The 13,073-nt window shown below is 41.0% G+C and overlaps 1 protein-coding gene across 2 annotated transcripts in view; it reads left to right on the top strand.

The window, feature by feature from the left end:
- samd12 (sterile alpha motif domain containing 12) overlaps positions 1–10,343 on the top strand; it is a 157,948-nt gene extending 147,605 nt beyond the window's left edge. For both annotated transcript variants that reach the window (XM_023296227.3, XM_023296226.3), the window contains exon 5: positions 7,728–10,343. In XM_023296227.3, the coding sequence (XP_023151995.1) occupies positions 7,728–7,759 (32 nt within the window). In that variant the 3' untranslated portion in view covers positions 7,760–10,343. The remainder of the gene's footprint in view (positions 1–7,727) is intronic.
- The last annotated feature ends 2,730 nt before the right edge of the window (positions 10,344–13,073 follow it).

Genomic DNA, 13,073 nt, shown 5'->3' with positions numbered 1-13,073 from the left:
TCACACATGAGCCTTCAAAGTTTACCCAGAATGCACAAAGTTTTCTCTGGTGAATTATCAGAAACAGAAACACATCTAGGACACCAATGATTGTTTCTACGACTCTATGTCATTAAACTGCTGTTCAAACTATGATACATCCCATAATATTAATCCTTAAGGTTTGTTTTTGGTCATTTTGCACGTTTTTATGGTGATTTTGCATCTTTTTGTTGTAATTTTGCTGCTTCTTTCTTTAGTGATTCTATGAGTTATTGTGGTTTTTCATCTTTTTGTGGTATTTTTGTGTGTCTTTGTTGTGATTTTGCATCTTTTTGTAATGATTCATGTCTTTCTTAAGTAATTTAGCATCTTTTTATAGGGATTTTATGTCCCTCTGTGGTGATTTTTCATCTTTTTGTGCTGATTTGAGCTCATATTGTGGTAATACAGTATTCTTCTGTAGTAAATTTTGCATTTTTTGTGATTATTTCACATCTTTTTTGGGGCAATTTTGCTTCTTTTGGTAGCAATTCTGTGTGTTATTGTGGTTCTTCATCTTTTTGAGATTTTGCATTTTTTTTGTAGTTGTTTGACATCTTTTTGTGACTATGTCTTCATGTAGTAATTTCACATCTTTTATGGTGATTTTGCATTTTTTTGAGGTAATTTTGCTTCTTTTTTTAAGGGATTCTGTGTGTTATTGTGATTTTTCATCTTTTGTGTAGTAATTTCACCTCTCTTTGTGGGAACACGTTTTTCTGTAGGGATTTTGTTGTTTTTTGTGGTTGTTCTATGCCTTTTTGTGGTGATTTAGCTTCTTTTAGTGGAGATTTTGTGTCTTTCTGTGGTATATTCATCTTTTTTGTGGTAGTTTGAGGTCATTTGCAATAGTTTTGGCCCTTTCTGTGGTGATTTTTTTTGTCTTTGTGGTGATTTTGCTTTTTTTCGTTTTTGTGATTATGAGTCTTTGTGGTAATTTTGCAACTTTCAGTGGAAATGTGTCTTTGTGGTATATTTACCTGATTTTGTGGTGATTTGGGTTCTTTTTGTGCTGATGCGTCTTTTCTTTGTGGTGATTTTGGCCTTTTTTGGCAATTTGGTCTCTTTTTATGGTTAATTTGTCATATTTTTTGTGGTAATTTAAGATGTTTCTGTGGTGATTGTGCATTTTTTTGTGGTTATTTTGAGTCTTTGTGGTGATTTTGCATCTTTCAGTGGAAATTTTCTGTCTTTTTGTGGTATATTTATCTCTTTTTGTGCTGATGTTGATTATCTTTGTGGTAATTTTGGCCCTTTTTTGGCAATTTGGTCTCTTTTGTGGTCATTTTCCAGCTTTTGGCATTATATTAGTTGCAGTTTTTATCAACACTCAGATGTGTTTCTCCTCCTAAATGTCATGGTTCTATCTGTTGTACTGATGAAGTTCTGAGGCTCAGAAATGATGGAAAAGTCCATTAAAAAGTGATAAATCTGGACCCACCTCTATGGACTTCTGGGCCTGGAACTCAATAGGCTTTTATCCCACAATGTTGACTCGATCTTTCAATTTTGTTTCCGTGCTGGAATGTGAAATGCGGCATCATAAGTGCTCTGTATAATTTATCACGATGACATCCTCTAACCTCCGTCGTGTTTTAAACCACCAAAGACGTGGCTGCAGGCTCCCGTTAATCCGAGCAGCGCTGCCATCGAAGCTAAATGAGCGGATTGTGTTTTCCTTTTCAGCGCCGTGAATCATCTTCAGGCATATCTGCACGGATTTCCACACGTAGAACCACGCCACTTAGACACGCTCACAAATATAGACACATGCAGACGTCAGCGCGGGGCTCTGAAATAAATGAGCGGCTTGTTCTTTCGCTGTTCCACTTTGTGCTCCTCGCCACGGTGAAGCCTGCAGGCCGTGACAGCTCAGTGTCAGCACAGATCCTGCCTGATAGAGCAGCACGCTGCAGAAACGGCAGCCGGCTCCGTTTGACAAACCCCTGCTGAGGACTACAGCGAGCTGAACCACGGAGGCGAGCGTTGGCAGGTGGAAAAGGCGCAGCGACAAACAAATCCAACCCGACACCAGTCAGAATACCAAAACACAGGCAGCTCGGTGGCTGCTGCTCTGCATAAAGTCGACTTATTTGCTTAACCTCGCCGGGCTGGCTGATGAGGAGCTGCTGCTTCACTCAGATAGACGCAGAGAAACTTCCCGTCACTTGTTTATGTTGTTGAAATCAGGGCAGGAGAAGCAGCCGAGTCGCTCAGCAACGTGACCTATTTTAAAGACGAGCTCTCCAAACCTTATCTGAGCACCACAGAGGCTCCGGTCTACATACATGAATATACAGCAGCTCTACGCCTCTATGCACTAACTGCTCCTCGCACTAAAAACATGTCGCTGATGTGAAGTGGCTGCACTCAAAGACGCCTCGTTATCAACAATTACACCTCATTCTGGAGTCAAATGGAGGGAAAACTGAAGCATTTTTACTCATGTGTTTAATGTAGTTTTATCTCACACTTACAGGAAAACATAATGCAGATTTACACACATTTATTCAATTTCTGACTGATAGATTTAATTATCCATCATCTCTGGAGGAGTTACAGGAAAGAGGCTAGTGAGGGAGGCCACCAAGACACCTATGACTCCTCTGAAGGAGTTGCAAGCTCCAGCAGCTGAGGTGGGAGAGACTGTTCATACTGTTGTGACTCCCTCACTCGTGATTCTTGCTTTGCAAAGTTCCTGTAAGTGTATATCTATGCCTGGATCCATATTTCTACTAAAATACAGTCTTTGGCCAACATTTCACCAACTTTTGAGGCTCTGATATCAGTAGAATCTGATGTGTGTTTGACCAGACAAGGTTGGTTGTTGGTGTCCATAGAGGTCTAGATATTCATAGAGGTCTAGATGTTCATAGAGGTCTAGATGTTCATAGAGGTCTAGATGTTCATAGAGGTCTAGATGTTCATAGAGGTCTAGATGTTCATAGAGGTCTAGATGTTCATAGAGGTCTAGATGTTCATAGAGGTCTAGATGTTCATAGAGGTCTAGATGTTGCTGTTAGATGTGTAGAGTTACAAACTGCTTCATATTGTCTTCATGTGGAAACTGAACAACATAAGAGACTGATTTAGCCTTAAAGAATGTTCCAATTTGTGTAGAAAACTTGAATTATCCTCATGTTCTCTGTTCAGTGTTCATATTGTGCATATTTGTGTATTCCTTGGACTCCTTTCAGCTGCAGATTCATACATATTTGTATGTCTCTATATATAGCAGCAGAACAGTGTAGGTGAGAATGACTGGAAATAAACCGGAGCCCACATTCTTTGTAATAAAGGAAGACGTTGCCGGGTGCAATAATGCTGCTCCGTCATGTGGATTTAATCATCCTAAAATCAGCCATTTTGGACACAGATGGAGCTCAGTGGCACGAAGGAATAAGATTCATATCTTATCTCTGACAGCACTTGATAGGGTGTCGGATTCCTCATTTCACGGGATTTACAGGCAGTAGAAAAACACTGAAATATGGCGCTAACGTTGCCAACAACGGGGAAACACCGGCAGGTTCGTGCAGCCAGCGGAACAGTCAGAGTGCCGGTTTCTATTTTCCCACTGAGCTCAGCAGATGTAGTCGCATGTCTCCGACCGAACAACAACACAGATCTGATTACAGGAAGCAGAGACGCCATGAGTGGAGCATGGAGATATGTGACTCTAAAAATCATCCGTCTATGGCACCAAATCCCGGTTCTGTCTGAACATATGTGCACGAGGCAGAATCCGTGTGAATTATTCTGCACCATTAATAATAGATCAACTCCGCCTTTGTTTGGGATGTAAATGTGATGAGTGATAATTGGTCGGTTTAATAACTGGAGACTTCTCCGTCGATTGCACACCGCAGAAACATGCCCAAATTGTAATTTTTCTGTCGCACACTTGACACTTGTGTCAGGGAGGCATTCACACGCCGCTCTGTTTAATTTAGGTTTGGCAGATTATAGTAATTATGTTAAAAGATTTTCCGGAGTACGTTGCCCTTTTCTGTCCTTGAAGACTGAAAGCGGGCTGAAGGATGAACGCCGGGGCTGTTTAACAGTCCGACTCCGATGGGGAAGTGTGTTCGTATAAAGGCTGTAAACGCAGCGTGGGCTTCATTGTTGTGCAGTTTTATGATCTCTTTGATCATCTGAGGAGGTTCCTGCTATTTCTGTAGCTGCAGATTAAAGCTGGTGTGCGTTAACTGTGCTTGTCAGAGGAGGTTTGAGTTGAAATGCAGTTTGTCGTTGAACTGCACCTCTGGGCTGCTTTTTATTCAGGGTAGTGTGTGTGTGCACGAGTGTGTGTCTACATGTGCATGTGTGTGTGTGAATGTAAACTACCCATGAAATTAAGATTCAGACTTCTTTTTGGCGTAAATGCGACTGTTTGCTTCTGCGTGTGACAATGCAAACTATCACTGAAATTAAGACGTAGACCGTGAAACATTCCTGAGTGTGTGTGTGTGTGTGTGTGTGTGTGTGTGTGTGTGTGTGTGTGTGTGTGTGTGTGTGTGTGTGTGTGCAGGGATTTGAAGAGTCTCTCCAACACACTGACAGCTTGTCAGGTCCCTCCTACGAGTGTAATGAATTTCAACCTTTTGTGGTGTGTGTGGTCCCGCTGCACTGATAAGGCCTGGCACTAATACAGTTAGCAAGGAGTGTGTGTCAGTGCTTGTGTGTGTGTGTGTGGGGGGGGTGGGGGGTGGGGGGGGGGACACATAGTGTTTACATGCTTCAGAGCAGAAATAGCTCCGTGTTGTTCGTCAATAACGGCGATGATGGATTTCATGTGGTTAACGTGCAGGATCGTGTGCATAAAAACAGTGATGGAATGTAACTAATGCATTTACTCGAGTACTGAGCTTAATATCACGATAAAATGATAAAATAAACCGGAGCTTTATTCATCTCCAGGGAAACTGTTTCAGATTCAAGAGGTTTATTGTCATGTGCACAGAAACTAAGCAGTTACACTGTACAATGAAATTCTTATGACCAAGACACCAATGACTCCCATGGATCCACCAAGACACCGATGACTCCCATGGATCCACCAAGACACCAATGACTCCTATGGATCCACCAAGACACCGATGACTCCCATGGATCCACCAAGACACCGATGACTCCCATGGATCCACCAAGACACCGATGACTCCCATGGATCCACCAAGACACCGATGACTCCCATGGATCCACCAAGACACCGATGACTCCCATGGATCCACCAAGACACCGATGACTCCCATGGATCCACCAAGACACCGATGACTCCCATGGATCCACCAAGACACCGATGACTCCTTTGAAGGACTTACAAGCTCCAGCAGCTCAGATGGCAGAGACAAGAAAGACGGTAGTGAGTGAAATTGTTCTGCTCGATATCTCTCAGAAAAAAATACAATAACATGAGAATTAATACAGTTGCTAAGAAACAAGCAATAAGATAAAAGCATGATGCATTCATGAAAATATCAAGAAGTTTACATATTTTGGTTTGGGCTAAATGAACTGAAATGTATTTGAGCAACACATGAATCTCTGTTATGAACACTTCAAAGTTTGTTTCTGCTACTATCAAAGCTAACGTTAGCCACATTAGCTGGACAACATGCTAATGCTGAAGATTTTCCTGTTGCTGCGGTGGTATTACTATAAAAAAAAATACTACCAAAGCTACAGCTATTACTACTAATACTGTTAGCGGAACATTCTTGTACAGTTCAGTAGCTGGTGATTTGAATTAGAAATTAGATTGCAGTAGATAGCGAAAGCATTGTGGGAGGTTTAGCTAACAACGGGCCACCATGACAGAGACTTCTGTAGCGGTTAATGCCTTCCAGATAAATTCCTACATAGGATACATCAACCAAAACTGTGTTTCTGTAGCCACCTGGCAAATGTAATGATTTTTGCTTCAAATGCTGAAGGATTGAGGTTAAAAATGACTAAAGGAGCAAATGGAACATCTCCTGAAGTACATTTGCAGCTAACAGGCTAAATGTCTAATTAGCTAGCTGTAAACTGGCTCTGCATGTAGCAGGAAAACCTCATTTATTTTCCTCCATCCGTTATTGATCCTGTTTTAGTGCTTCATGTACATCTTCCATAAAACTCGGCGGTAAAAACTCTCGTATGGTTGTGGTAAAGTTGACAATCAACTGTGATAAAGTGCATTTTCTTTGCATTTAACATCGATAAGTGGAGTTATTATATTATCCAGATTTACGGATCACTTAGAAATGTCCTTATTTATGAAAGAAAAGCTTTTTATGTCAATGAAGATACCATCAAATGAATGATTAATCCAGTGTAGACATTGTTAATGTGGTAAATGACTATTGTAGCTGGAAACAGCTGGTTTTTAATGGAATATCTCCATAGAGGTACAGAGGAACATTTCCAGCAACCATCACTCCTGTGTTCTAATGCTACATTGTGTTAGCTAATGGTGTTGAAAGGCTCATTGATGATTAGAAAACCCTTGTGCAGTTATGTTAGCACATGAATAAAAGTGGGAGTTTTCATGGAAAACATGAAATTGTCTGGTTGACCCCAAACTTTTGAACGTTGGTGTATGTGTTTCAGCTTTTCTGCTTTCTACTTTTACTGCATTTCATGTTTTATTTAGTTTTTTCTGAGCAACATCTGGCAGAAGAATTGCCTTTGAGGTTAATAAAGTTTTATCTATTCTTACCTCCCAACACAGGGTTTGCTGCTCTTTCAAACTCATTGCTGAATTTTGTTTACTTTAAATGCAGTTTGGTTGTATGGGAACATTATTCTGGAGGGTTTTTAGATGCATGAGTTTCACCTAAAATGCGTGACGTTGCAGGAATCGTACACGACTTCCTGGATCTGAACTCTTCCTTCACAGTTTGACTTTTTCTTCTACAATCCGAGTTTCTAACCTGAATTCTGAGCTTCGTGTCGACTCTCTGGCCTCGGTTTCAGCTGCGACTGTGGAGCAGAATAATAAAAAAAACACACACTAACACCCACACACACGTTGACACTCTCTCTCAGGCTGTTGTCGGCTGCCATGTTTCTTTGTGTCTTGTCATCACTTGCTCCGACTGAGCTCTAAATGTCACTTGTCTCTCTGCGCTTCATCTGACTCATCCTGCTTCACTCTGCATTTGGTGTGTGTGTGTGTGTGTGTGTGTGTGTGTGTGTGTGTGTGTGTGTGTGTGTGTGTGTGTGTGTGTGTGTGTGTGTGTGTGTGTGTGTGTGTGTGTGTGTGTGTGTGTTTGACGGACACTCCACCTCCTTTTGTACGTCGCCTGAAAGCACAATGATGCTGCTGCATTGATTTTCTTGTGCCATTTTATAATTATGTCTCCTCTTTTTATTCATCCTCCCCCCTCTCCCTCTCTCCACCCGCCGCCCATCTCCTTCTCTTTTATCCCGTCTCTCTTATCTCCCCCCTTCTCTTCTATTTTTCTAATTCCATCCCCCCTCCTGATCCATTTTTATGCCTCGCTGTGCCCGTGCTTGTTATCTCGGCCCGTTTCTCTTTTTTCTCCTGTTTGATCTCAACTTCTTAATTTCCTCTCTCATCTACGTCACTCTGCTCGGTTTCCTTCCCCTCCTCCCTTCTTCTTCTCCTTCTTCTCCTTCTGTGATTGTGTTTCTTTTCTTGACCTCTTCCCCAGCAGCGTTTTCACACTTCTTTTCTCTTCTTTCCTTGTGTCTTGCAGCCTCTCTGGAGTGCACCCCGTCTTCACCGTAGCCGGACACCATCCAGCCGTCCTCCTTCCTCCAAAGACCGATCTGGAAAAACAAAAAACAAAAAACAAAAAAAGAAACACAGAAAATGAAAACCCCGCCGTACGTCTTCCCAGCCACTCCTGAAAATCTCCCACGAGTTGTGACTCGCTGTTTCCTCGCAGTCCAAACAATTCCTCACAGCTTCCTGGAATCTGACCAACAGTTTCCATCTCCAGTCATTCCTGACCTTTGCAGCAGAAACTCCTACGTTCCTCACAGATCGTCAGCAAAACCCTCCAGGCTGCAGGATCACACGCAGGACTGAACGCTGGTTTGGAAGGATTCCTGTGATTTCCTGTTGAGGATCTCGTCCCGTAACCTCCAGTATAACTTACGTCTCATTGTGTCACTGTTTGTGGCATGTTAGCTCCTCATCGTAGCACTTCAGTGTGACTTTCCTCCACTTCTGCTGGTTCTGGACTTGCAGTGAAAGACAAACCCTCCTCCTGAACCACGACCACCGGTGTGTTTTTGTGCTTTTTCTCTCCTGGCTTTCTGCCCTCTTCATCGGGTTCCTGAGGGTCGACTGTGAGCCTGAGAGGACGGTTAATAAACGGTTAACTTTTAGGAGATGAACCTGTCGAACCACGAGCAGGAGACTCCCCTCGGCGTTTCCTAAAAGCTCTGTGCTTGTAGATGAACTAATCTGGCGACCCAGAGGGAGAAAAGAGACGAAGGCAAAGCAAAAAGGGCTCCGAGAGACACTCTGACTGGAGATTGTTTTCTCTAATGAGGGCAGAAGAAGCAGAAGACATCAGAGTTAACAAAACAAGAGCCTTTTTCATTTCCTCCCCGACTCTTTATTGCTTCACCTGCTCTCCAGACTGTTTTTAGATGAGACATGTTGAAAATAGCGTAGAAAGGAGAGCGAATAGAAGCTGTTGATGTGAATAACGGCCACTCACTGTAGATGTTGTTGTTTTTCTGCACTTAAAGCACACGTGTCTCATTGTCATGTGTCCGTGAGTGTAAATACATGATACCGACCTGTAGCCACGATTACGACCTCTCGGTGATGTGTAGCATCGCTGCCCGTAGCATGAGCTGTTGTCACGGTAACAGCATCTCCTCTCCTGGATGCTGAGCTGTCAGTCAGGCCCCCCAAGAGCCGTCGCCTTTTAATGGGATTCCATTTGTACGAGTCCCTCAGCTGTCCGGCTCATTGTTTGGAAAGCAGCCGCTGCCGCCGCAGAGACCCGGGAGCAGATTGAATCGTATCGATCACTTCTTCGGGACGTACAGTCGCTCCGCCAGGGTTTACACAAGCCTCTCGGAGTGTGTGTTGGTTGTTGGTGTGTGTGTGTGCTCGGCGGTCACGCAGGAATAGAGCTGTTCAGGCTAAAACACAAGTGGTCATTTCACGGTCGGCCGGAGCTGCCGTGTCCACGTCCGTCAGGCGGCCGAGGCTTCCAGACATGTGGACTGTTCTCCCGCTCTCACATGGAAAACATGCTTTAAAACTGGGAGAAACTGTTTTCCAGATGAGTTTAATTTATGCAAAAGATGCTGAGCTGGAGCTCCAGCGTCGGATTACTCCCCCAAAAATTCAATTTAACCTCAAAGTAAAGTTTGACATTTGGAGAAATTTGCTTATTTGCTTCCCTGCCGACAGATTTAAGCAGATTGAAGTGTCTGCACCAATTTTAACTCTAATGAATTTAAACAAATAAAGCTTCGGTCAGCAGCTGGTTAGCTTCTCCTGAAGTACAACAGACTCCATCTAACAGCACTTCTGAAGCTCAAAAACTGACCCGTAAATGAGATTTAACATGTTCACCACTGAGCTTTAAAGGTGCTCGAAGGTGGATTTTGTTCCTTTACATGCAGAAGAACATGTAGGAAGGATATCTCTCAACAGATATGATGAGAAGCAAGAAAATTTGCCCTTCAGACAAAGTTAATTTTCATGCATTTGCTAAATCTACTTGGTAAAGAGCATTAAACTAACTTCCTGTTGGACAATATTTCCCAAACAGTGGCTTCGATCAGCATAAAAACTGGAAATAAGTGAAAAATTTAGGTGTTTGCATCAAATCTACTCTAAATATCTGATAAAAGATGAAGCTTCTGTCAGCAGCCAGTTAGCTTAGCTTAGCATCCAACAAAACCCGTCTACTAGCATTTCTGCAGCTCTGTTTCTGTGTAAAAGTGCTAAAATGACAAACAAAATCCTTACGATAGCACTCAGAAGTGCAAAAAATGATCTACAAATTAAATATAACATATTGACTGATGGATGTTTAGGTCTAAATTATCGCCATTTGTGTCTTTTATTCTAATATCTTTAAAATCCACCTGCCAGCATGTCTAAAGCTGTGGATTCTGTACAAAAGTGCAAAAGTAGAACTTTAACCCTCATGTTGTCCTGCGGGTCAAAATCGACCCGTTTTAAAGTTTGAAAATGTGGAAAAATATATATATTTTCACAGTGAAACTTCTGATGTCCACATTTGCAACATTTTGGGGAAAACTTTAAACATTTTTGGTGGAAAAAAAGAAATGTTAAGAATGTTTCTTTAAGAACATTCACATAAAAATCAACCAAAATCCAGCGAATTTCGCTGGATTTTGGTTCTTAAAGACAATATTAGAAGTTTAACTGATATATGTGTAATCACTTTAGATATTTTTAGGTTTTTTGGGGAAGGTTTTTACTCATTTTTTTTGGAAAATATTGCCAATTTTGGGTGATTTTTTAAAAATGAAACTTTTAGGGAAACTTTTAAGGAATTATTGGAATTTTCTTCCTGAACGTTTTGCAAATTTTCAGACATTTTGGGGAATTTTTTGGCTGATTTTTTGGTGCCCGTAAATGAGGACAACACGAGGATTAAATGGGATCTAACATGTTGAATAATGTTCTTTAGAGGTGCTTGAAGGTGGATTTTGTTCCGTTTGCACAGAGCAAAGGTCCAGTCATTTTTCTAAACAACTGTTTTTTTTTTGTCAGATATCAACAATAATATTTAAATTTCCGCATAACAACCTGACAAAGCTAATGTTCATGCATTTGCAAAATCAGCTCAGAAAAGAGCACAAAGTCAACTTTTTGCCAACTTTTAGACTAAATCTGACAAGCAGGAGCTTCGATCAGCAAAAAGACTTCAAACAGGTCAAACAATTTCATCTTAATTAATGTCTTTATATCCTAAAACCTGCTGGGAAAAGACTGCCAAGCCGACTTCTTTCCAACAGTCTGACAAAATTAAAGAAAACAGGAACTTCAGTCATAATAAAGACTGAAAACAGGCACAACAGTTTAATCTGTCTCAAATGCAGGTGTTTGAGCCATTTCTACTCTAGTATCTCCAAAAGGCATCTACTAGCACCTATAAATGAGATTTAACATGTTGACTAATGGGCTTTAAAGGTACTTGAAGGTGGATTTTGTTCCTTTACACATTTATTCTCTAAACTAAGCAGAAGACAGTTTCCTTTAGATGTGATTAGAAGCATTAAAACGCGCCCAGAAGAACCTGACGAAGCTAATGTCCATATCTTCCCTAAACCTGCTGGGATAAAACGGCACAAAGCCCCCGTCTTGTGATCTTCCGGTTTACGAGCCACTTGCGTTGAGTTTCATCATGTTCCTGACGATCAGCGCCTTAAAGAAGGGAAGGAAAAGCTCTGAAAACGCTGCTCTGAAGGATTATCAGAGGTGTCAGTGTTTTCCTCTCAGAGTGAGATTAATTACCGCTAACTCTCCAGATTTAAGGTCAGGAGCTGCGTTTTCAGAAGTATTGATTGTGTATCGGTGTTCTCCAGAGTTAGAATCCTCCAGAGGAACTCTGGTGGAGATGAACCTGCCTGAACTGGCCGATCAGCAGGGTTTGGCTCAGACGCTCAGTTACTCAACAGAGTCCAAACCTCACACGATGTTGTTGCACAAGAACCTCCACACACACAAACACACCATAATAAGCCAACTTTAGTGATGCGTAAACACATGTAGACATGTTAGCGACACCTCAAACACAAACCGACCAAGCGGAGACGTGGACAGCATGTTTCTGTAACTTTAAGGTGCCTAACGATGGTAGAAGTGATGATGTTGGTGTAAGAATGACTATATATAAATATATATATATGTAATAAACTGATTAATCCTCATGTGTCTCTGTTTACTCTGTTTTATCTGGACTCACATTGTGTCCCCTTTAATCCAACAGAAACATGTCAATCATTCATTTTGAAGCTGTTTAAAGGTCGGAATTGGGGTTAGCGGAGTTGTAACCATGGTTACGGTTACAGGAAGTCTTCAGGAAGTGAACACAAATCAGTGTAGCGTCCTTGTAGGTAATTCAAAGGACGTATTCCTCATTAAATGCAAGATATAAACATTGATTTGCTGATTTACATTGCAAACATCATGTTGACTTTTAACAAAATAAAGGTGCATCAGCTTAATATTATGTTTAAAGTCAGATTTCTGCTTTAGGTGTTTTAAAACTAAATCCACCGAATGAAACTTGATTTTCTTCACCTTGAGTTGAAGGTTTCTACTAAAACTATCTGTTAAATTTCAGATGAATACATCAGAACCTTTCTGAGATAATATTTTATAAAGCTCAACAGTTTTTTTTTTTTCAACATTGAAATTTAAGTTCAGGTTTTCACAACAGTATCTCAGGAACTTCTTTTCATTTTTGTGACCAAATATTTACAGATTAAGGTAAACACTTTAAGCTTCAGACTTTACTTTGACATAATAAAGTTGCATCAAGTTCATATTTTGAGCAATTTAAACCCAAATTTCTGGACTTTAAACTCATGTTTTGTTGTGTTTAATCCTTTAAAAACCTTGAAATACTGCATCACCTTCATTCTGTGAACACACACACACACACACACACACACACACACACACACACACGCACACACACACACGCACACACACACTGATTAAGCAGATTAGCAGGTTTCTGAGTTTTACATTTAATATTTTCCTGCTTGATTCTGTCTGATTGTTTGTTCCTTCATAAATATTTAATGTCTTAATCATTAGTGAGAAGAAACTTTCAGAAACACCACAAGTCACAAAGAGATTCTTCTATTTTAATCTCTTTATTGATTTAAACAGGAAAGCTGTGAATAATAAACTTTATTGATAAATATCAGTAATTAATTACTAGTAAATGATGATTTAAGCCTGTAGGTCTTCCTCCCATGCTTCCCCCTACTTTCCTGTCTGCCTCTCTACTAACCTGTCTAATAAAACCAACAAAAGGCCAAACAATATTCATACTGTGAAGGTAGAACTCTGTTCATTAATAAAG

The sequence above is a fragment of the Amphiprion ocellaris genome, chromosome 15 (genome assembly GCF_022539595.1).
Source record: "Amphiprion ocellaris isolate individual 3 ecotype Okinawa chromosome 15, ASM2253959v1, whole genome shotgun sequence".
Taxonomy (NCBI): Eukaryota; Metazoa; Chordata; class Actinopteri; family Pomacentridae; genus Amphiprion; species Amphiprion ocellaris.
Note: the sequence above shows the minus strand (reverse complement) of the source record. Positions and strands in the feature narration are given on the sequence as shown.